Below are 21745 nucleotides of genomic sequence, written 5' to 3'. Positions count from 1 at the left end.
CCAGTTATAGAAGCCTCCAGGGCTGGTGCCAGAGGGCCGCCAGGTTGGGCCCTGGTAGAGCGCCCCTGCAGCCCAGAGGGGCCACTCCTTAAGGTGGGAGGGTAGCGCTTCCATTCCGTGGCATTCCATTAGCAATCCGTGGCAGCGTCTACTCCCAATCATGGAGAGGGAGCTCCCAGGCACACACACTCCCAATATAGTCAGTGTGGGCTTCAGTAGGCCTGCACGCACACCCTACCTACCTCTCCCATCCCTGTGAATGACATGCATGCTGCACACAATGCTTATTAGCCCCACATTGCCGTATGGGGGGTTAGGCTATAGTGCCACGGGCCTGGGGCAGGCTGGTGCCCAAGGGTCCAGTCATGCCTGGTGCTGGCCCTGGAAGCCTCCTTTTGCTTTCACCAGAGTGGAAAAAATAGCAAAGGGCACTTCTTCATGGAGTTTCTTCCCCATGCCAGTGCTACTCTGACATTGCAAGCCTAATGTGCTGTATGCACAGAAGTAACACGTAAGCTTAAATGTCTTAATCCCAGGCTCGGTTCTGCCGCCTTTGTTCTGCGTCACAGGGGACTATTAAACTGGAGCATTTACACCACCATGGAGTTGGTCTGAATATATTATTCTGTTTTCCTTCTTCGTGAAAGATCTACCTGTCTGCAATGTTAGTGTGCACAGTAGCTTTCTCAAAGAATGCAATTTCAGTAAAATGGACAAGTGTCATTCATGGTTTCAAAGCTTTATTAGCTCATATCAGGAAGACTGTAATGATAAGCATACAAGGCTTCAAAATGTGTAGATTTTAACTGGACATTAATAAGAGGTATTGCAATAGATATTAATCATCTGTTATGTGTTTAACACATAAAGAAATGTGTTTAGTGTGCAGTTCTGTACAAAGTTGTAGATGAATGTACAGTGCTCACTAGTGCAGTGCTCCTGGTAAGAACAAGTGTTTTGTGGCTCCCTCAGTAATTGATCAATAGACCGTTGCACATGCATTTTCCATGCATAAAGATGTCTTTTCATATATGCAACATTTTTTCCTTGATGCAGACATTTTTTTCAATTTACATTTAATGACTTGCTGTGTTTCAAGAGAAAATATACAAATATAGAGAAACAAAAATATCAATGCAACTGTCATTTCAAAAGTATTGAAATATAAGCCAAAGCCCTGTCTACCATGGCATTGCATCATGCCTATGTTACATATATATATTATATAATATACTTTATGATGGGGAGCAGGTCATATTTGAATTTTATGAGATAAGCCTAAGTGCCATAAAACAAAACAAAACCATACACACAAATACCTATAAGACTTCAATGTACGAAACTTTCTCATGGATGGATTTTGACCCATAGCTGAAACTACAGCTGGCCACGCTAACTGGAACTAATGAGAGTTGAAGTCCAAGAACATCTACAGAGCATCCACTTGGGGAAGGCTGGTTTAGTGCATTCCAGAGAATGTTCAGGTTTTAAAAATATCGCAGCCTGCCCTCAGCTTTCAGGATAAAATGGTTAATACAATAAATAAAAATTAGATAGATACGCTCCTGTGTTTTTGTTGTACACAGTACTGCATCAAGATACTCTCTCGGCTGTAAATTAAGAAGTAAAATACATTATGATCTCAATACTATGAGTTTAAAACAATAATATTTCTCATGTGCTGAGTTTCACTTGAATAAGAATACATTCATACCTTACAGTTACAATGACTTTGCATATTGCATCAGAATTTACAAATTATCAACTAAAACTATTAACACAAACCAGTGACATTTATTCAACTAATGAACCTCTAAATAATGAACAAAGGCATATGATGGTTCATTTCTCTATTAATATTGCACCATCTGAAAAAAAATTATACTACAAGTCAGGCACAGAAATGGATATCTCAAAATATCAGCTCCTTTGAGAAAAGGTAATCCTACAATTTAATTATTTTTTTAAAGAGCCTTGAGGAATCAAATAAAAGAGAACTAAGTAACAAGTACAGAAAATGCCCTAATAAAAAGCTCCCTTCTCCTCTTCCCCAGACATCAAGGTCTTATATTCAGATGTTAAGTTTTCAATCGGAATATTCACCTTGTGGCTTTTTCTCCCTATGATGAGCTGTTACATTTTCCTCTACTGAATTTATACTCTTATAGGCATCACCAATCCTGAAGACTTTAAAAGAGTCTCCCATAATCACCTATGGAAAGGAAAAGACCCATGTATCCAACCCTCAGGTTTATGTTTTGAGAATTAACTATGCAGAAACTGTATGCTTGAAGACTTGGGATGGCATCCAATAATGTCAGCTCTACTGGTTTGACTGCCAGACAGCTTCCATGAGTCCAATTATTATAATGGATATACTCCCTCACAAGGAACATGGAGGACCACCAAAGTGCAGCTCTGAAGAACACTGGGGTCTGAAGGGCTCTGAAGACATAAAAGGGAACACTCTGAAAAGAGAAAAGTAATGAGCAGACAGATCTTTTGTCCTAGTACAGTAGGTGGACTTTTTCAATCGCAAGTTTGCCTATGGAAACTGCTACTTCCCAAGACATGTCTGGTCCTATTAAATGGGCTCACAGATAAAATATTAGATGTCACATAGGAAAGAACAAGGACAAGTTATTTTGATGTTCTTACACCTGTGAATCACATTTTGAAATACTCTCTAAATGCCACTTCTCAGAGATATGGGAACTTGAGGGAGGAGGAGTTGCTGAATCAAAACTAGTAATACAACATCGTATCATTTTTCATGTGCAGGTTCTATTGCTGTACAGCAATTAGGTTGAAATCCTATGTACACTTACCTGGGAATTAGTCCCATTGAACTCAGTGGGACTTCAGGCATGCATAGGACCGCACTCTCAGTAAAAAAAAAGTTTTAACTGAAATATACATTATGTAGAGAATGGGTTAGGCATGTTATAAAGAAGAAGCAATTGATATGATTTCCTCAGTCTAAAAACCAACATGATCCCCAAAGATTAATTTCCTCCCAAAGATTAATTTCCTCAGCAAAATATTATTTTGAAATGATGGCATATCCCATGTTTCATATTATAGGGTTGTATCCAGCTAAATCATACTCAGAGAAAATCCATTCAATGGACTTGACATAATGACTAACTTAATTCCATAGATTTCAGTGGATCTACTCTGAGTAAGACTTAGCCATATACAACCCATAATCATTTATATATATAGGGATTAATCATTTTAAAGAAAGGGAAATCAGTTAGGATTGCCTCTGAAAATGTACGGAAATCAGCAATTTCTTCACTAGGGCAGGGTGAAGGTCCATTATTATGAGCTTCATCCTATAGTTTTAAAGTTCAAAAAAAAATTGTCTAGTGAAGTTGGTCTGTGATACCTTAATTTATTCACATGCTAGTGATCAAAACTGCCAATTGGTATTAGATAGTCTGAATGATTTTCCTGGTCCTTTTAAATTGTCCCAGGGAACTGAAATGCTGTTTGAAGTGGCCATTTATATCTGTTACAGATTCTCATTTCTACTTGGCCCTAGTATATTCTTTGCATTTCATTCGAGCAACACACACGCTGCAATATTTTTGGTGCAATACAATCCTGTGCATGTCTACTCAGAAGCAAGCCCTATTGGCACCAGTGGGATGCTCTCCCAGGTATGCATGTATAGAGTTCCAGCCTTAACCTTTATCAAATGCCATGGCCCCATTTTGTTTGCTTAACTGGATACAGCAGTCTCTTAACTTCCTGCCTGGTACTGTTTGTTTGACTCCTTTGAGTAATCTGAGGTCTCTCTTCCCTGTCCTAAAGCTTCTCTTTCAACCTTGAATTTATTGACCACTTTTTCTTGTCAGTCCAAGGGTACTGGCTTGTTGAATAGACAGCAAGGAGTTTGTATGTATTTTACAGATGGAGAGTCTAACACCGACATAAACACTCCCCAAAGTGCTTTGACAGTAAAAGTTTCCCTGCCCTCCAAGCCTCCCTTTGAAAACCTCTTCTCTGACCCTAGGGCTAATCAAACAGAAAAATGAGCATGCTGCAGCTATTCACTTTCTATTCATACTATTTAAGCCAAGAAACATGTATAAGTATGATAATAGCACCAGTTTTTATTCCAGCCTAAAGATTTTATATGACAGCTCATCTTGTGGAAAAGCTGCAAAGGAATGGTAGCTTAACAGTGGCGGGACTATTTAGATCTCTCATGGTTACAAATTCTGCAGCATCTTCTATGAAACCCCTTTACTACAGTGGAATTAGCACCCCATTTCCCAGCCAGCCAACATTAAAATTTCTTATTGTAAAGATTAGTTTAGAAAAAGTCACCCTTCATATCTTTTTCATATTTAAATCAAACAGCAATTTTAGCCATCAGGCCTTGGCCAAAATATGATCTGATTCCTAATGTTACATTTAAGTCAAGCATCGGGATTATCAAGTAAAGCTATGGAAAGGTTTTGTAAAAAATTAGTAAAGCTGGAAATTTGCAGCTGGTAAAAAAGATGATGACAACTCTACTTTTCACTAAAACAACAATGCAAAGATGTTCCTGGGAGTGGGAGGAAATCACATACAAAAATAACATAAAGCTGCTACGAAGGTTTAGAAGGGTGTACATTCAAGACATATTTTCCTGGCAGCAATTTTGGAGAGAAACACAACCCATTGACAGTCTTCTTCATTTTCACTGATTTTGCCAGGAATTAGCTATCCTAGCATATTAAGAACACAAAGGGTCCTTTGAGAATCTTTTCACAGTCTGAAAATTGGAATTGACTATTATTTTTCTAAGATAAGCCCCTTCCGAAACCATCAAAGCCATTTTACACAAGGAAGTACTGTACATCTCACCTCATCTGGTCTTCCATGGTTGAATAACAGAGTGCTAAAAGTTCCAGTCCCCCTTTCACTGTCATGATCTTTCCTTTGCCACAGATGACCCTTAATTTTCCTTTGCCTTCCCAAAAGAAAGTAACAAAGGCTATTCTCCTACTGTCATCCCATAACACAGGGACTAATTTACTATACAAGTCTCTGTTTCTTCCTTTGTTTTCTCCATTATGCCCCCCCACCACGTCTCTCTCACTGCGAAACACTTCTGTTAGCTGCCCCAGGAAAAGGTATGAGCTTTTTTTTCTTCCCACCATTGTTGATGCAAGAAAGTGGCTTTAAGAAGCACCAAAACTGAGAATAGATTTGTAGGTGGTGGGGATGACTGCCCACCCACTGTGAGTGAAGTCAGCAAAAGGAACTTCAGCAGAATTCTAGCTTTGCTATACCATTCCAGTCCTTGGAAGGCATTAAAGGGAGGCTGCGTTAGATGGGGAACAGGGAGATACTAGGCAGGCTCTCTGGCACAGTGGCACTATTAGCAGGGAAAAGGAGGACAATGTAGATAAAGGGGGTTGCAGTGGGAGCAATGGGATGGTAATGATAATGAGGTGTAGGGGCAGTGCATGAGCACTGTGTGGTTGAAGGCTTTGGTCCTTGCCTGGCTGGTGGTGATGGAATTGTTTGGAGGATGGAGATTACAGTACCTTCTCAATCTGAAGAGTGGCTGGGGAAAGAAAAGATCTCAGTGCTGTTGCCACATGAGATATGCACCATATTCAATGTGGAAGGGCACCTCTGGATAGCTCAGCACGGGGCAGAATTCGAGCAGCCAGTAGGCAAGCCAACACAATGCCCACCACCTGCATGAGTGCCAGCCCAAGGGCCGCAGTAGCAATGTAGAACATGTTGTCAATGACGAAGTCGTAGACCTTGCTGAAGCACCCATCACGGTAAATGCCCCAGGCATCCAAAGGGAGAGGGCTGTGCAGGCAACCTTTGCGTGCCTTGCAACAGCTCATGGGCACTGAGACATTGGGTGCCTGTTGCTCCATAGACCAAGGTGAGAAAAACCAATCACGGTAACTCTCTACCCCACAGCAGTTCAAGGCACGCTGGACAGAATCCAGAGCCTCTGCCTTGTCCTCATCCTCAGTGTAGGAACGTATGGCTTCCCGGAGCCCATTCTGGAAACCTTCTGCAATATCCTTGCGATAAAACAAGCTAGAGAGCCCTGCTGCTAAGCCAGCCATCAATACAGCCAGCTGAAAGCCCCCGTAAGTGCACAACAGGCAGCGGTGTTCAGTGGCAGCACTGAAGCAACCAAGAAAGCCCCACACGACGACAGCTGTGCCAGTAGCCAACAAAATGAAGGCAGTATTGGGGTATTCATTGGTGGAGAGCACCAAGTAGGTGCCCAGTGAAATCTTGGCCCAGATGCCAATGTTAAGCATGGTTAGACCTGCTGCCCAGAAGACAAAGCTGAAAGCCATGAGCGAAAGCTTGAGCATAGCCATGGTACCTTTCTGGTGATGGAAGGTAAAATTTCTTAGGTGCCGGTGACTGGTTTGGGGGAAGGAGGTGACGCTTGGGGGCTGCTGACAGATGGTCCTCAGTGCTGACTGATGCTTAATGCCACCTTTAGATTATGTTTTCTTGAATCTTCTCCACCTTGTATGTTGGATAGTGGTGATCACCTTCAGTGGGGATCCTTGAAAGACATTGAATGCTTCCTAGGGAAGTTTTTGACGGTCAATAGTACTGGGATAGTGTTGAAAAAGCTCTTGTATGCTGGTGGAGGTTGTTCCTGGGATCCTAGAGCCACTCTTGCCGAGGAGAATGTGTAGAAATCTCTGCCTGGTTTCCCTTGTCAGAATCCAGGATACAAATCTTTTTCTATCTATTCCACAAAATGCAAAGAAGTGTGCACAAAACCGCAAAGCTGAACTGGTCAAATTGGTATCCTGGCTGATGCACAGCTGTGCTTGTAGTAATCGCTGTTTCTCACACACCAGAGGAGATCAGGACTGCCCCCTCCCTGGTTGTCCCTCAGTCACTCCAGAGACTGCTATTCTAGCTTCTCCAGTCGCATGCCCCTCCTTGGTATACCAGCTGCTAATTCACCCGTCATGGGCTCTGGTTTCCCTATTCAAGCAAGTTTTATAGTTCACAGATTGTTTTTCATTTAAGTGCCACATAGCAAAACCAGCCTTGGTGACAGAGCTCATTTCCCTATTACCAGCCAACTACTGGCTGGTAGTTCACCCTTTTGATCCTCCACATCTCAAGATATAGGGATTTTTTATATAAATGTAACATACCATTTTTTTTTTTTCAATAATTTTTATTCAGATTTTCATAAAACATACAAGACAAAATCATAAAACATTCAAAGACAAAAAACAAAATCAAAAATAGTTAAACAAAAAGAAAAAAAGAAAAAAAAAACAAAAATAAAAAATAAAGAGTAAAATATTGACTTCCCATTTGTCAAAGATCAAATCAGTTATAAGTCTATAATATATAACAATCCTGTCTCTTAAGTCATATTATAAAATCACTTTCCTCCAGTAGTTATCTTACTTAATCATCAAATCTCATAAACATTACTTTATTCTTTCCACAAAAAGTCAAAGAGAGGTTTCAATTCTTTAAGAAATATATCTATCAATTTTTTTTTCCAGATAAGCATATCGATTAATCCATCTCATTACTAATTATGATAATCTTATTGTCATAACCATAGTCAAAATAAACATTTCAATTAATCCATCACATCAGAATCTGTTAGGTTCAATAATTTCAGTAGCCATTGTTCTATTATCTCTATTAGTTCCATTTTCCATCTTCCATCTTCAGTAGTCTTGTTAAGTCCAGTAATTTCAATATCCAATCTTCCATTATCAGTATTCCATAATAATCTTGCTGTCAAAGCCATAGTCATATAGTAAGAGTCTGATGAGGATTACCTCTATCCCAAATATTTTCTTGCCATCCATTCTGAATAGGTTGCTGAAATACTGCTGTAAAATCATATCTCTGTTCTTTTTTTCAAAATACACTGGGTCATCTCTTAAAAGTTTTTCCATTGTCACATGGCTGCAGTTAATTCCATAGATTTTCTCTATATTGGGCTCCATCACATCATTCCAGTCCAGAAGATTATCCATGCCATTGATAACTTTATCTCTAGAATCTTCATTCATTTCTTCAGAGATAACATTGAGTTCCAAACAATAGATTTTATTTCTAAAGTCCATAGACTCCAAATCTTGTTCCTGTTCCACGTTGGTTCCAATCTCCGGGATCTCCTCTCTCACAGGGACCCCTATTCCAGTCTCCAGGGTCACCTCTCTCACAGGGACCCCTGTTCCAATCTCCGGGGTCTCCTCTCTCACAGGGACCCCTTCCAGGGTCACCTCTCTCACAGGGACCCTTATATCTTTAATCTCCTGCTTCATTTTACTCAATTCAATTTTCATTATCTCAATCTCATCCATTATTTTCTGAAACATAGTTATTTCCAGATTTTCAGCCACTTTCTTAATTGCCATTTTAAAAGAAAAATATAGGAAAACCACTTCTTATTTCAGCAACAATTGGGTTAATACTCCAAACTTGGTGACATCACAGTATAAACAGAGCAGACAGCCTTATCTCTCCAATAGTTAAGTAAACAAAATGCAGTTCCCAGGATCGAAACAATTAATGGCAATCGTCAAGAAACAGATTCGTCAAAATAAAATAGACCAAAAAGAGAGTAGTCTCAAAACAGTATAATATTTTTCAAAATAAAAATCTGGAATAGAAATCCCTCTTCTGTGTATATCTTTAGAATGCAAATCCAGGACAGCTTTTTGCAACAAAAACAGAGATAAGCTATTAATTAGTGCGTAGCAGAGAGAAGTTATGGCTCCCCAGTGAGATGTCAAAAACTGATCAATCTGGCAAATCTCTTTTAAACAGCAACAATTTAAGTCAAGTAAAAGAAAAATATAGAAAGAAGGGTGCTTGCCTGTTAGTGCGTTCTCTCTTAGAAGATAAGGTGAACGTTCGCTTTATCAGATAGAGCTTGCTGTTAAAAATCCGTCCCACCTTCGTCGGCTGGACCTCGTCCCATAAATTAATGAGATCTGGTCATCCCAACAAAAATAGGCTTTGAGGTTAATCTCTTCGTTTCTCCCTACCCGGGAGAAGTTTAATCAGTCAAAAAAAAAAGAAAAAACTGACTGATATATCTGAATAAGCTTCTTTTGAGGCAGGAGCCCGTCTCAAAAGCAGGCACAGGCTAAGTCACCCTTCCCGGAAGTCTTAACATACCATTTTTTGACCCCAAAGCTGAATATCACAAGATTTTCCAATGCGTCCCAACTGACGGTAAAAGATTAGAAGATGTTCCCATTTCTGATCCTTAAACAGGTGAATTCCTCTTTGTGTCACAGACAGCGCTGATAATTTTCAGATATGGAGAAGGGCTGTCAGAGTAAAATGTGAATGAAATAGTAGGATATTATGCAGCTGTGGTGCTCCATGATATACATTTCATGGAGCTACAGTGTCCTGAAATATGGGATGATCCTTCAGTTACAAGGCATCTGATGACTGCATGCTGTATTATGGAGATGAATGAGTCTTGCAACCAGCTATTCCCAGAATCTACTTCGCTAAACCATGCATTAATCAAAAGAAAATAAAAATACTGCAGAAAACCAAGCTTCTCCACTGAGATAACGAGGATCCCTGAGCTACACGTCAGCCCCTTTCACTCCTCTGCTGCCATTCATGCATAGCAAGCAGGATGGCTTTCCAGAAGGGAGAAATTAGATAGATTTATGGCATAATAAATAGAGGACTGTATAGCAGATCAATTATTCACTCTTTCCTTGGAGTTGCAAGTTGTAAAATGAAAGGATTCTGCAGCTGGCAGCACAAGATTAGTCCTGAACACAATATATGGTAGCCCCAGATTACATGCACCAAAACAGCAAATATCTCCTAGTCACTCACAATTTATATTAACATACAGAGATTGCCACCAGAAAAGAATCAAATGTGTTTGAAGAAAATTCACAAAAGTATATTTTATTTCATTCTACAGTAGTAATCTGATGCCTGTTGGGTTTCCCCCAGAAAATAGTCTAACGGTTATGCAATTGCCACAGAGCTCAAGGCAAAATCATTATTTGCTTTTATTTGTTTCATTATTATTATTTTTTAAAAAACATGCTAATTGGAAAAAAGGCCCACTGTGGGAAGCCTGCATGAAATTGTTCCACTTCATCTTTGGGGCTATTTTTTCTGTACCAGCACAATTTTTTCCCTTGTCGATATTTGCAGTGGTATAATTGTTTCCACAGTGTCTTGTATTACTCCACATGTGACAACATTAGTTTGCTAGAGCCCTATGACAGTCTTTTATTTTGAAGGGTTGTCAGAGGACAGTCCTCTATTTGAGGGCTGTCAAAGCTAGTCTGGCTTAACGATAAGGAACCATAAAAAGGGAGAGCAGGAGGGGCCTTGCAGTTAGCAGGAGCCATCAACAGTAAGCAGCACTTGGTCAGCAGAATGAGCAGGCAGAGTCTTTACCACTGTGGTAAGGTGTGTTATATGTCTATTTAAATTATAGTAATTATCTCCAAATTTGCACCTATTTAAAGATTACCAAATATAAAATTTATGGAAATTAGTGCACTAATAAATCCATGATTCTATACTGGGGGGAAAACTCTCACTAATGCCAGACAAATGTTTACCAAATCTGGGATTTTTTAGACCTGCGCAACAAAGAAGACTGGGCACAAAGTTTTATTATCTTCTTGCAGTACAAGTTGCTCAGGATGCACCAGAAGAGACCCAGACTGCACAGAGGACTTGGTGAAGATAACCTGGGTTGCCAACAACATATAACGATATATGGAGGCTGTTATCTCACAGGTTTAAATGTGTTCAGGTATGCTGCGTCTGTGTAACATTAAAAAGATGTAAGCTCCCTCTAGTGACTAATTTATGATAAGCCATGTACTTCTCAAAACTAGCTGTACTTTCAACATGCCTCTCTGTAAAATGGAAATAATTAAATATTGTTTCTGTTTGGGCTTTGTGTCTGTGGTATCATTGTTTTTCCTGCTACCGGATGACAAATATTAGGTTATGAAAGTTTTAAATGTAGAACCATAAGGCCATTACAGTTGTCTGCTTTCTACATGGAAAGGTAGCAAAAAGAGAAGCAGGAATGTACAGATGGCTCTACTTCAGGAAGTTTCAGCTTTAGAAATGCTGGAACTAATCCAGTGAACACTTAGGTCTCCTTTAACTGTATTTTTCACAGCTAGGCCTCTCAGTATGGCTGTTGGCAAAAACCTGGAAAAACACTTCTTACTTAGGGCACCTTGTGTTAGGAATGGGCGAGAATTCCACTGAATTCGGATTTAGCACTGGATTTTTTAAATAGCCCGCATATTCTCTGTCAAGAATGCCTGGTTTGAAAGCTTAAAAAATAAAATGGTTCTGAGGCAAGTAATTGGGCAAGGGGAAATGTCCAAAATAATAAATGCCTAGGATTTCCAGAGGGGCTGGTAGTTATTGGGCAGAACAATGTTTCTCAATGAGATGGCAAATAAGGGCAAAGTCTGACTTTTATTAATTCCTATAGGAGAATAAAATTCCCTTGGTGAATTCTGACTTTTATACTGTGTTTATGTATATATTTATATATCAATATTGTTTATGTATTTTGCTTTGATTAATCTGATATGTTTTATTGTACCTTGTGTATTCTATTGTAAACCGCTTTGAGATGTTTTAGATAGTAAGCAGTCTATAAATGGAAATTCCCTCTGGAATTCTCTGCCTTCTGATCTTCGCCATGCCCCCTCCCTGATGGGGTTCCGCCGGGCTTTGAAGACCTGGCTATTCAGGAAGGCCTACAGGATCTCGGGGGTGGATTAATTTTTATGCTGTTATTAACTGGAATGGGGTTTTAGATTAATCATTGATTGTGGTACTTTTATATTGTATTTTATTGTGTACTGTACGTCGCCTAGAGTGGCCTTTAATTCGGCCAGATAGGCGACTCATAAATAAAATTTTATTATTATTATTTATAATAATAATAATAAAAACAACTTGGGGCCTCTGAGAGGCCATGAGATTGCAGTTCTCACAGCTGAAGCTAGTTAATTAAGCTATAAGCAAGAACACCTGCTTATCAGTTGAGACTGGTATTTCAAGGCCAATTGGCTTTATTATTATTATTATTATTAATATTACTATTAACAATACTAATAATATTTCTATCCCACACTTCTACCCTATAATAGGGCACTCAGGGCGGCTTACAATAAAATCGAACATGTACATAATACAATTATACACAATAAAGATCACAAAAACATTAAAATAAATTAAAATACATAAAATGCAATTAAATACATAAAATACTACACACACACACACACACATATACACATATATATAGGGAGCGGTACTGAAGGGACTACAGACGTAAAAATTAACATAGAAGGCATAAAATCAGTGTCAGGCTCTACCTTCAGTCCCTCCCAAAGGCTCTCCAGAACAAGATCATTTTCAGACGTCTCTGGGAAACCATCAGGGAGGGAGCAGAGTGGTCTTCTTGGGGTAGGGTATTCCAAAGCTTGGGGGCCACAGCTGAAAAGGGTCTCTCCCATGTGCCTGTCAATCTAACATCTTTCATTCCAGGCACACACAGGAAACTAGAGGCAGATGATCTTAAATCCCAGGCAGGTACATATGGGCATAAGCAGTCCCTCAGGTACATTGGTCCAAGGCCGTTTAGGGCTTTACAGGTTAGAACTAGCACTTGGGCGACCAAGGCAGTCTCTGTCCCATGACCAGGCCTGAAGCCTGATTGAACAGGGTCTAGATAGTCCGATTCATCCAGGAAAACTTGCAGCTGAGCAGCCACTACTCAAGGTTGGTGAGTGCATGACCGTTAGGCACAAAAGCTCCAGAAAGTTTCATCATCAGAAAGCCTCCTCATTGGCTAATTAATTCTGGCTGTTGCTGGGCATTTTCCAATAAGAATATGATCCAGAGTTTGGGTCTTTGTTCCTCAATGTTCTTGATGTTGCCTGATGTTGCATTTCCATGTTCCATCTGCTATTCAGGCTATGCATCTCTGGGGAGATGTGGAACCATGACGTGGTTTGCTGTTTACCTCTATTGTAAGTATAGATTAGGCTAGACGGTTTTGCTATTTTTATCTGTGACTGTAACTCTCTGTATTTTACCTGGCCCTCAGGGGTGTGGGTTTTAAGGAATTATTTTGCTGCTATATTTGTGTACTTATATTTTATTTAATAAAGCTACTTCTTATTTACCAGTGTGTGTTCATTGCATGGGAGATTTGGCACTGAGTCCAGCACCTTGGCCAATAAGCCACAGACTACCGTATATTTGAATATTTTGCCTAAGGCTCCAAGACAAGAAGTGCATTCTTGGCTTTTGTCTCCTGGAATCCTTGGCAGATCTTTTTCTGGCACCTTCAGTTTCCCCTTGGTCCAGAGTGGGTGACCAGGATTAAGGGTAGTGGCAGTCTACCTACCTTGCAGAGTTGGTGTTGGTTTACTCAGCCCTGGTAAGGGAGGCACAGGTTGTGCTTTGCTAGGATCAATTGCCCTGAGTTTGGGAATTGACTCCCTGGGGCTGAACCAGGGCGGTTCATGATATTCTCCATCTTTGTGGAGCGATCCTGTTTATTCCACTTGTGGCTTTCCCCTGACATCAGATTTCCCCCCCTCAAACATTCCCTCAAATATATTGTTCTTTTGTTTATTTTAGTCACAGCACAATAGTACAGCACTCTCTCACTCTCTCTGCCACACCTCCCTCCACTCAAATAATCCAAGCTCCAAGCAGGGAGGAAGCAAACCAAGTCTATAATAGCCTATAGCAGCAGAAGAGGAGGAAATGAAGCCACTTGCTTTTCAAAATATTAATAGTTCCTTTCAAAATATCAATAACTCCTTTCAAAATATTGATAACTCCTTTCAAAATATTGATAACTCCTTTCAAAATATTGATTGTTTCTTTCAAAAATATTGATATTAATATTGATATTGTTGGGGAGGAAAAAATTGGACAGGTAAAAGCAATGGATAGTGGACAAAGAATGATCTCAAATCAATACCTGTTAGGTAGACGGAATACCTTCAAGGTAGCACTGGCCAACAGATCCCATCCCTAGCCTGTAATACAGGTTAATTTAGTGTGACTCTTTCTTTGATGATGCATGTCCTAAGCAGAAGCCAGTACATTGCCTGGGAGATAAAATGACTAGGAGAGAAAATGATCAATCCATCCCCCCTCCCCCTCTCTCTCATTATCATTATTTTAAAAATCTCCCTTTCCCACCTAGCTAAATCTAAACCGTGAAGGAAAGGGGGAAAGAGAAAGGTCATGGATAGGAAGAGAAGCCTTAGGCTTGAAGTAGTGGAATCCTGTGGTGATAGAGGCTGCATTACACAGCATACATTTAAAGCATATTGCTTTCCCCAAATAATCCTGGAAATTGAAGTTTACCTCTCACGGAGTTACATTTTCCAGCACCCTTGTGCTTAAAAGGACCTCCCTGGACCCAGAAGTGTTAAACTATCATCCAGTGGCAAATAACCCCTTTGGGGGCAAGGTGCTCAAGAAGGTGGTGGCAGTCCAGCTTCAACCATGCTTAGAGAAAACTGATTACTTGGATCCATTCCAGTCTGGCTTCAGGCCTGGCCATGGTACTGAAACTGCTTTGGTCGCCCTCAATGACATCTGTCTGGAGAGAGAGAAGGAGAGTATTCTTGATCTCTCAATGGCTTTTGACCACAGTATCCTTTTGGAGCATCTAAGGGAGGCTGGCATTGGGAGCAATGTGCTTCCACTCGTGCCTCCAGGGCCACTTTCCAAAAGTAGTTGTGGGAGGCTACTGTTCAGTACTATGGGAGCTATCCTGTGGTATTCCCCAAGGTACCATCTTGCCCTCGCTGCTATTTAACATCTATATGAAGCTGCTAGGAGCTGTCATCAGGAGATTTGGAGGGAGGTGTCATTAGTATTCAAATGACACCCAACTTTATCTCTCTGTTCCATTTGAATTGGGAGAGACAGGTGAAGTGCTGGACTGGTGCTTGGAGGCAGTGATGGGCTGGATGTGGACCAATAAACAGAGGCTATATCCTAAAAGACGGAGGAGTTATGTGTCCAGAGTTCTCATTGGGAGATGGGGAGATAGCCTGTTCTGGACGGGGTTGCACTCCCCTAGAAGGAGTAGGTCTGCAGCTTGGAGGTACTCCTGGATCCAATATTGAATCAGCCTTGGTCGCCCTGATGGATGACCTTTATCAGGAGAAGGACAGGGGGAGTGTGACCGTATTACTCTTACTTGATCTCTCAGCAGCTCTTGATACCATTTATTTATTTACATCATAAAAACAAACTTTAAAACACATTAAAACAAAACATCTTTAAAAACATTTCTTAAAAAAAGCTTTCAAAACATCTTCTAAGATTAAAAACATTTTAAGAAAGAAGGTTTAAGAACATATTAAAAAGCAATTCCAACACAGATGCAGACTGGGATAGGTCTCAACTTAAAAGTCTTGTTGAAATAAATAATAAATAAAATGAAATAATAAATAGATAGATAAATAAATATTGTCACTGGAGGCTGATGTGGCCTCAGTGGCTAGGAGTGTTTTTTTCCAACTCCGGCTGGTTCACCAGCTTCGGACCCTTTTGGACAGAGACTTGGACTTGGGTACAGTACTCCATGCTCTGGTAACTTCCAGATTGGATTATTGCAATGTGCTCTATGTGGGGCTTGAAGACAACTCTGAAACTTCAACTGTTCCAAAATGCAGTGGCCAGATTACTGGCTGGGGTTCCTTTTAGATCTCATACAACCCCTGTTTTAAAACAGCTGCATTGGGTGCCAGTTTGTTTCCAGGCCCAATTTGAGGTGTTCACATTGGTGTTTATCTATTGTTATGCAAAATTTGATATTGTTGCGTGCCACCCCAATCTCTGAGTGATGCAAGACTGCCAGGGGTTCCAGCGCTTAGCCAGGGTTTGGTTTCCTTGGAAAGAAGGTCAACGGAGACTGCAGTGTCTTTTTTTTTTTTTCAATTAATTTTTATTCTAATTTTCAAAACCAAAATAATACAAAAAGAAAACAACACAAATCAATAACTAATACAATACAAAAAAAATACATATATATAAAAATATTGACTTCCGATTTGTCATAGTTCAGCTATAAATCTATAATATATAACAAACCTATCTCTTAATAGATTATAAAATCATCTTCCTCCAGCGGTTATCTTAGTTGGTTTCAAATCTCATTAACATCATATCATTTTAATATTCCACAAAAAGTCAAAGAGAAGTTTCCAATCCTTGAGATATATATCAATTTTTTTTCTAAATAAACATGCCAATTAATCCAGCTCATCAAATCTACTAAATCCAGTAATTTCAAAACACTATAATTCAACTATAAATCTATAATATATAACAGACCTATCTCTTAATAGATTATAAAATCACCTTCCTCCAGCAGTTATCTTAGCTGGTTTCAAATCTCATTAACATCATATCATTTTAATCTTCCACAAAAAGTCAAAGAGAAGTTTCCAATCCTTGAGATATATGTCAATCAATTTTTTTTTCTAAATAAACATGTCAATTAATCCAACTCATCAAATCTACTGAGTCCAGTAATTTCAAATCGCTCTTCTGTCATTATCCATATTGGGTCCATCTTCCATCTTTACGCACCCAAAAATCTTGCTGTCATAGTCATATAATAAAAGTCTGATAGGAATTTCCTCCATCACAGATATTTTCTTACCATCAATCCAAACGTAACACTGAAGTATTGTTTCAAAGCCGCATCTCTGCTCCTCTTTTCCACATGATACACTAGTACATTTCTTGAAGGTTTTTCCATTGACACAAAACAGGGATTAATTCTATTAACTTTCTCCATTTCAAGTTCCATCAAATCCTTCCAGTCCAGGAATTTTTTTGAACCGATAATATCTTTATCTCCAATCTCTTCAATTCCTTCAGAGACAGCGCTGTATTCCAAACTGTAATATTTATCTCCAGGATCCGTCACAACCAGGAAATCCAAATCTTTTTTCATGTCCATATTTAAGCCAATCTCCATAGATTGAACCTTGCCTTTAATTTCTCTTTCATCCTTTTTTTGTTTTCCAGATCTATCTTTATTCTCCTTTCTCATAGAATCCTGAGTTTCTTTCAGCTGCTGTCTCATTTCATGAAATTCAGTTCTCCACGCTTGTCTATTATTTCTCAGTTCTTGTTTTATTCAGTTAATCCCATCCATTATTTTCTGAAGCATGTCTAGAAATAAAGTCCCTTCTTGTACATCCATGATCTTCTTAATTGCCATTCTTAAAACCAAAAGAACAAAACTCCTTCAATTTTCAATGTCCCAAGCAAAGAGCAGTTTATTTCTTTATCCAGTTACAAAGGAGTTAATCTTTCCAACCAACTAACGTCACACGCTAGACAGTCCTTATCTCTTAAATGTCCAGAAGTGCAAAAACAGCTTTTAGTTCACAGCGTTCAAATAACTAGTAGCAGAAAGAATGAGCAGATTCGTCAACAAAAAAAAAAAAAGTAGATCAGAAAAAATAGTCCCTTATATATATTACACAAAAGTCTTGTAAATCAAAAAGATTTCTTATCTCTCCCAATCAGAAAGCTCTCATCCGTTGTAATCTTTAAAACGCAATTTTCCATGTCAGCTTTTTGCAATAAAAAAAAAAAGATAAGCTATTTATATTTTCTTCCCCCTTAGTTCCGTAAATAAAGAAGGAAAGTCTTACCTCATCTAGGTTATCTTAATTGCTGTTACTTTGACAAATCTCTTTAGCTATATAGATAAGAAAATGATAAATGTAGACAGGAGGTTTGCCTGCTAGTCCGTTAAAAAAAAACGGGTCACTTATCCAGCTGAGCTAGCATAAAATCCTCGCTCTGTCTGAACTGCTGGAAGACAGACAATTCTGACGAATTCCAGGCTCCAACAATCAAAACAAAACTATGTGGCAGATCTCATGCTTCTTCCTTATCCGGAAGAAATCATTCCCAGTCAGAAAAAACCCTTCTGACTGAATTTAAAACTGGATAAGTTTCATCCAAGACGGGAGCCCGTCTCAGAGGCAGCACAGGCGGAGGGATCCTCCTGGGAAGTCTGGAGACTGCAGTGTCTTTTTGAGATATGGTTTATTTATACATATTCACAACCTGAGCTTAAGATGGAGAGGTTCTCAGTATTAACAGTCCAATAGATCTTGCCTTTCCATCAGGCTTGTAGGAAAGCACCCAAAGCCATGGTGCAGAGAGCAGGCCTCTCTGTGTGTCCACCTAGTTCCCAGCTTCTCCTGACTAGACTATAAACGCAAGCCTCTCCTGGGCACCAGAATGGGGGGAGGAGGGCCTTTCCCCTGAAAAGAGTTGCAATAGCAATAGGATCTCTCTTGGCCACATCGCTTTGGATACGCAGATTGACCAGTCAATAAGTCCATTAACTAACAGGCTAACTTGGTTAAACTATTAGCTTAACAAAGGAAACCAGTCTGACCAGTGGAGCCGGTTCCTTTCTTTGCAGATCTCAACTTCCAGATGCAAGATCACAGGCTTAAAGGGGACCCAAAGAAAGCATCTATCCCAACCCCCAATCCCATAACAATATGAATGCATTTTAGTTGCCATAGCGCATATTGTTTCATTGCGCTTCATTTGGAGAACACATTCTGCTCTGCCCAGAGCCTGTATTAATAAACTGCCTTCATGAAGGGCCTTAACCAGCCCTCAACCTTCTCACCCACCCACCCAGCAAAGTAATATACCCCTCATATAGTTGTAATGTGCAGTGATTGACATACGTACATATAAGTGTGTTCATTTTCACTTAGAGAAGAGCAACTTCTTTCACAAATTTACTGCTGCAGCAGTAATAATCTCTCAGCACTAGTGTTGCACAGATGGGGAGGGATTATTATTATATATTTTTTAAAATCACATGAATAAGGGGAGGAATTAGTTTTATGTTATATCCTAAGACTCAGGGTGGGGGCACCCTGATTTAACTGAATGATAAGGTGAAAAACATTTCTGTAGCACAGAACTGCAGCAACTATTCCTTCCTTCCACTTCAGGATACTTAGTAAATTCCCTCAACCAACCATAAACCTTCTCTAAAGGTTTTGGACAGAATTCCACCATTTGATATCTCCCCAGTAACTCCTGTTGCTGTCCTTGCTTCACCATGCTCATAGTAACCTCCCGCACCCCTGCTCTGAATCTCCTCTAGCACCATCCTACCACAATGTTAAGGGCTAAACTACATGTGACCTTAACAGCCTAGTTCTACCCTTGAATGCAGGTTACCCCACAGTACACACACACAAATTGCCTCTGTGTGTGTGGCAATTCAGATTGGGACCTTAACATGGAGGGTCAGGGGAAGTTAACCCTTTGCCCCTGCTGCAGTCCCCATCTGGATCGGGTCTCCTCCGTCTATAATCTAAATTACAACAATACATAATCTACTTGCATTTACAGCAGCACTGTTCTCGTTGGGGTGGCTTATGCATGAGAGAGGTGGGGTTGAAAATATTGATTAGGAAACATTTACTTATTTGTTAATTATTCAGTTTGCAGCTTGCTCTTTAGCTTCATTTAATATTTATTTCCCGTTTTCCTATTCCAGGAATCAAAGGGGCTTGCAACAAAAGAAGAAAACACGTCAGAATAAAAACAAAGCTAAAAACAACTCATTAAAAAAACACAATAACAACAATTTATAACAATAAAGCAGCAAGATATCTGCAATTAAAATATTAAGAAACAGCAGTACAAAAATGCACACTTCAGAAGATAGCATTAAAAATAGTAGATTATACATTAATAGCTAACTGGAATTTTTAAAAAGTATCACCTAATTAAATATGGGCATAAACCTCAAATGGGGAATCTGTGGCCTTTCAAATGTTGTTGGACTGCAATTCCCAACATCCCCGATCACTGGCTAGGCTAGCTGGAGCTGATGGAAGATGGAATCCAGCAACATCTGGAGAGCCACAGATTCCCCACTCCTGGGCCCTGGCATAGAAGGACCTCAGCAGATCTCACTTGGGAATGAATTCCACGGTCTCTGCAGCACTACTGAGAAGGCCCTATTGCACAGAAACACAGGAAACTGTCTTACACAGATTCAGACCATTGGTCTATCTAGCTGAATATGTCCACAATGACAAGCAGCAGATTTCCAGGGTTTCAAATACAGATCTTTCCTAGTCATAAATGCCAAGGATTGAACCTGAGACCTTCTGAACGCAAAACATGTCTTTTATCACTCAGCTATAGCCATTCTCGCATACCAGCCTGTTCTAACCTCACAGGTAGGTAGAAAAAAGAGCAGGAACTCCAAGGCCAATCATAAAACCTGGCAGGTTCACATGCAAGCAAACAGTTTCTAAGGTAATCTACCCTTCTGCCATTTAAGGTTTGAAATGTTAATAGCAACACTTTAATCTGAGGTGGGGAAATGGCAAACACTGCTGATGAAACAAAGTTGGGGCTATATGCCTACAGATCTCCAAACTAGCTAATAACATACTGAAAACACTAAAATTCAATGCAAAATTAAAAACCCCAAATCAAAAGAAATGTTAAAGTAAGAGTTAACTTTTTTTATAATCCAACAGTTTATAACAAATAAAATGTAAATGTACTGCCTTCAAGTTGATTCCAACTTATGGCGACCCTATGAATAGGGTTTTCGTGGTAAGCGGTATTCAGAGGTGGTTTACCATTGCCTTCCTCTGAGGCTGAGAGGCAGTGACTGGCCCAAGATCACCCAGTGCGCTTCATGGCTGTATGGGGATTCGAACCCTTGTCTCCCAGGTCATAGTCCAACACTCTAACCACTATGCCACATTGGCTCTCTATAATAAATGGCAAGGCCAAAAAGAGAGAGAGAGAGATTGGTCCTGCCTCCTAAAACTGACAGTAGAATGAATCTAGCAGGTTTCCCTCCTGGAAAGAGTTTCACAAACAGATGTGAATGCTGACCTCACCTCTAATGGTGGTGGAACTGGCAGGACAGCCTCACTTCCTAATTGCAATTCATGGAGGGATAGTCACACTGGACTACAAAAATCATTAGACTACAATGATTTCTTTCAATACGCATAATTGGGACAACCTGAAAAAAGGTTTTAATTACCAAGAACAAGCAAAAGAGCACTTAACAATTGTGTTGGTCTGATTTAAGATTTTGCACTCAAGGACTCTACTGATGCAGCTTGTAATTAATAAGGTTTTACTCCACTGATGTTCTCCCCCTGGTTTTGTGAGTAAAACATGAACAATTCAACTTCAACCTACAGAGAAAGGTCTATTGGGCAAATAAAAGGAATGATTGGGATTTATATTCACAGCAACCTTTCATTTTGGACTGTGGTCTTCAATTCTTAATGCATCGAAGCATTGGCCAAGGTATCTAAAGCACAAGCAAATGTGTTTGCAATATATTTTTATATGTGGTAGAGGAAAGTGAGAAAGAAATTTCTCAAAGGTTACATTATGGGGAAACTCTGGATTTGAGCCCACAGGTTTACTTGCCACATCAGAGTGAAAGCCCAATGACTAAACCACCCAGTTGCACTTTTCTGTCATTGATGGCTCTCCACAGTCATGCAAGTTGGGGAAACAAGACACACAGGTGTACATTGTCATTTTCTGCTCAGTCCCACAAGCCTCATCCGCTGCCCTATCATTTTTACAAGCTACTTGTTTGTGTGACAAAGGGGGAGACATATTTATAAAGGGTTGGGCTGCA

General features: G+C 39.7%; 1 protein-coding gene across 1 annotated transcript; it reads right to left on the bottom strand.

Annotated features, from left to right (window-relative positions):
- Positions 1-5621: 5621 nt before the first annotated feature.
- On the bottom strand, positions 5622-6707 carry LOC133390819 (tetraspanin-7-like). Its single transcript, XM_061640219.1, has one exon. The coding sequence runs from the start codon at positions 6357-6359 to the stop codon at positions 5622-5624; it is 738 nt and encodes a 245-aa protein (XP_061496203.1). The 5' UTR covers positions 6360-6707.
- Between the last annotated feature and the right edge of the window lie 15038 nt (positions 6708-21745).

The sequence above is a fragment of the Rhineura floridana genome, chromosome 8 (genome assembly GCF_030035675.1).
Source record: "Rhineura floridana isolate rRhiFlo1 chromosome 8, rRhiFlo1.hap2, whole genome shotgun sequence".
NCBI classification, from domain to species: Eukaryota; Metazoa; Chordata; class Lepidosauria; order Squamata; family Rhineuridae; genus Rhineura; species Rhineura floridana.
Note: the sequence above shows the minus strand (reverse complement) of the source record. Positions and strands in the feature narration are given on the sequence as shown.

Excerpts from the sequence above, each read along its gene's own strand:
- LOC133390819 (XM_061640219.1), bottom strand. The coding sequence starts at position 6,359 with ATGGCTATGCTCAAGCTTTCGCTCATGGCTTTCAGCTTTGTCTTCTGG.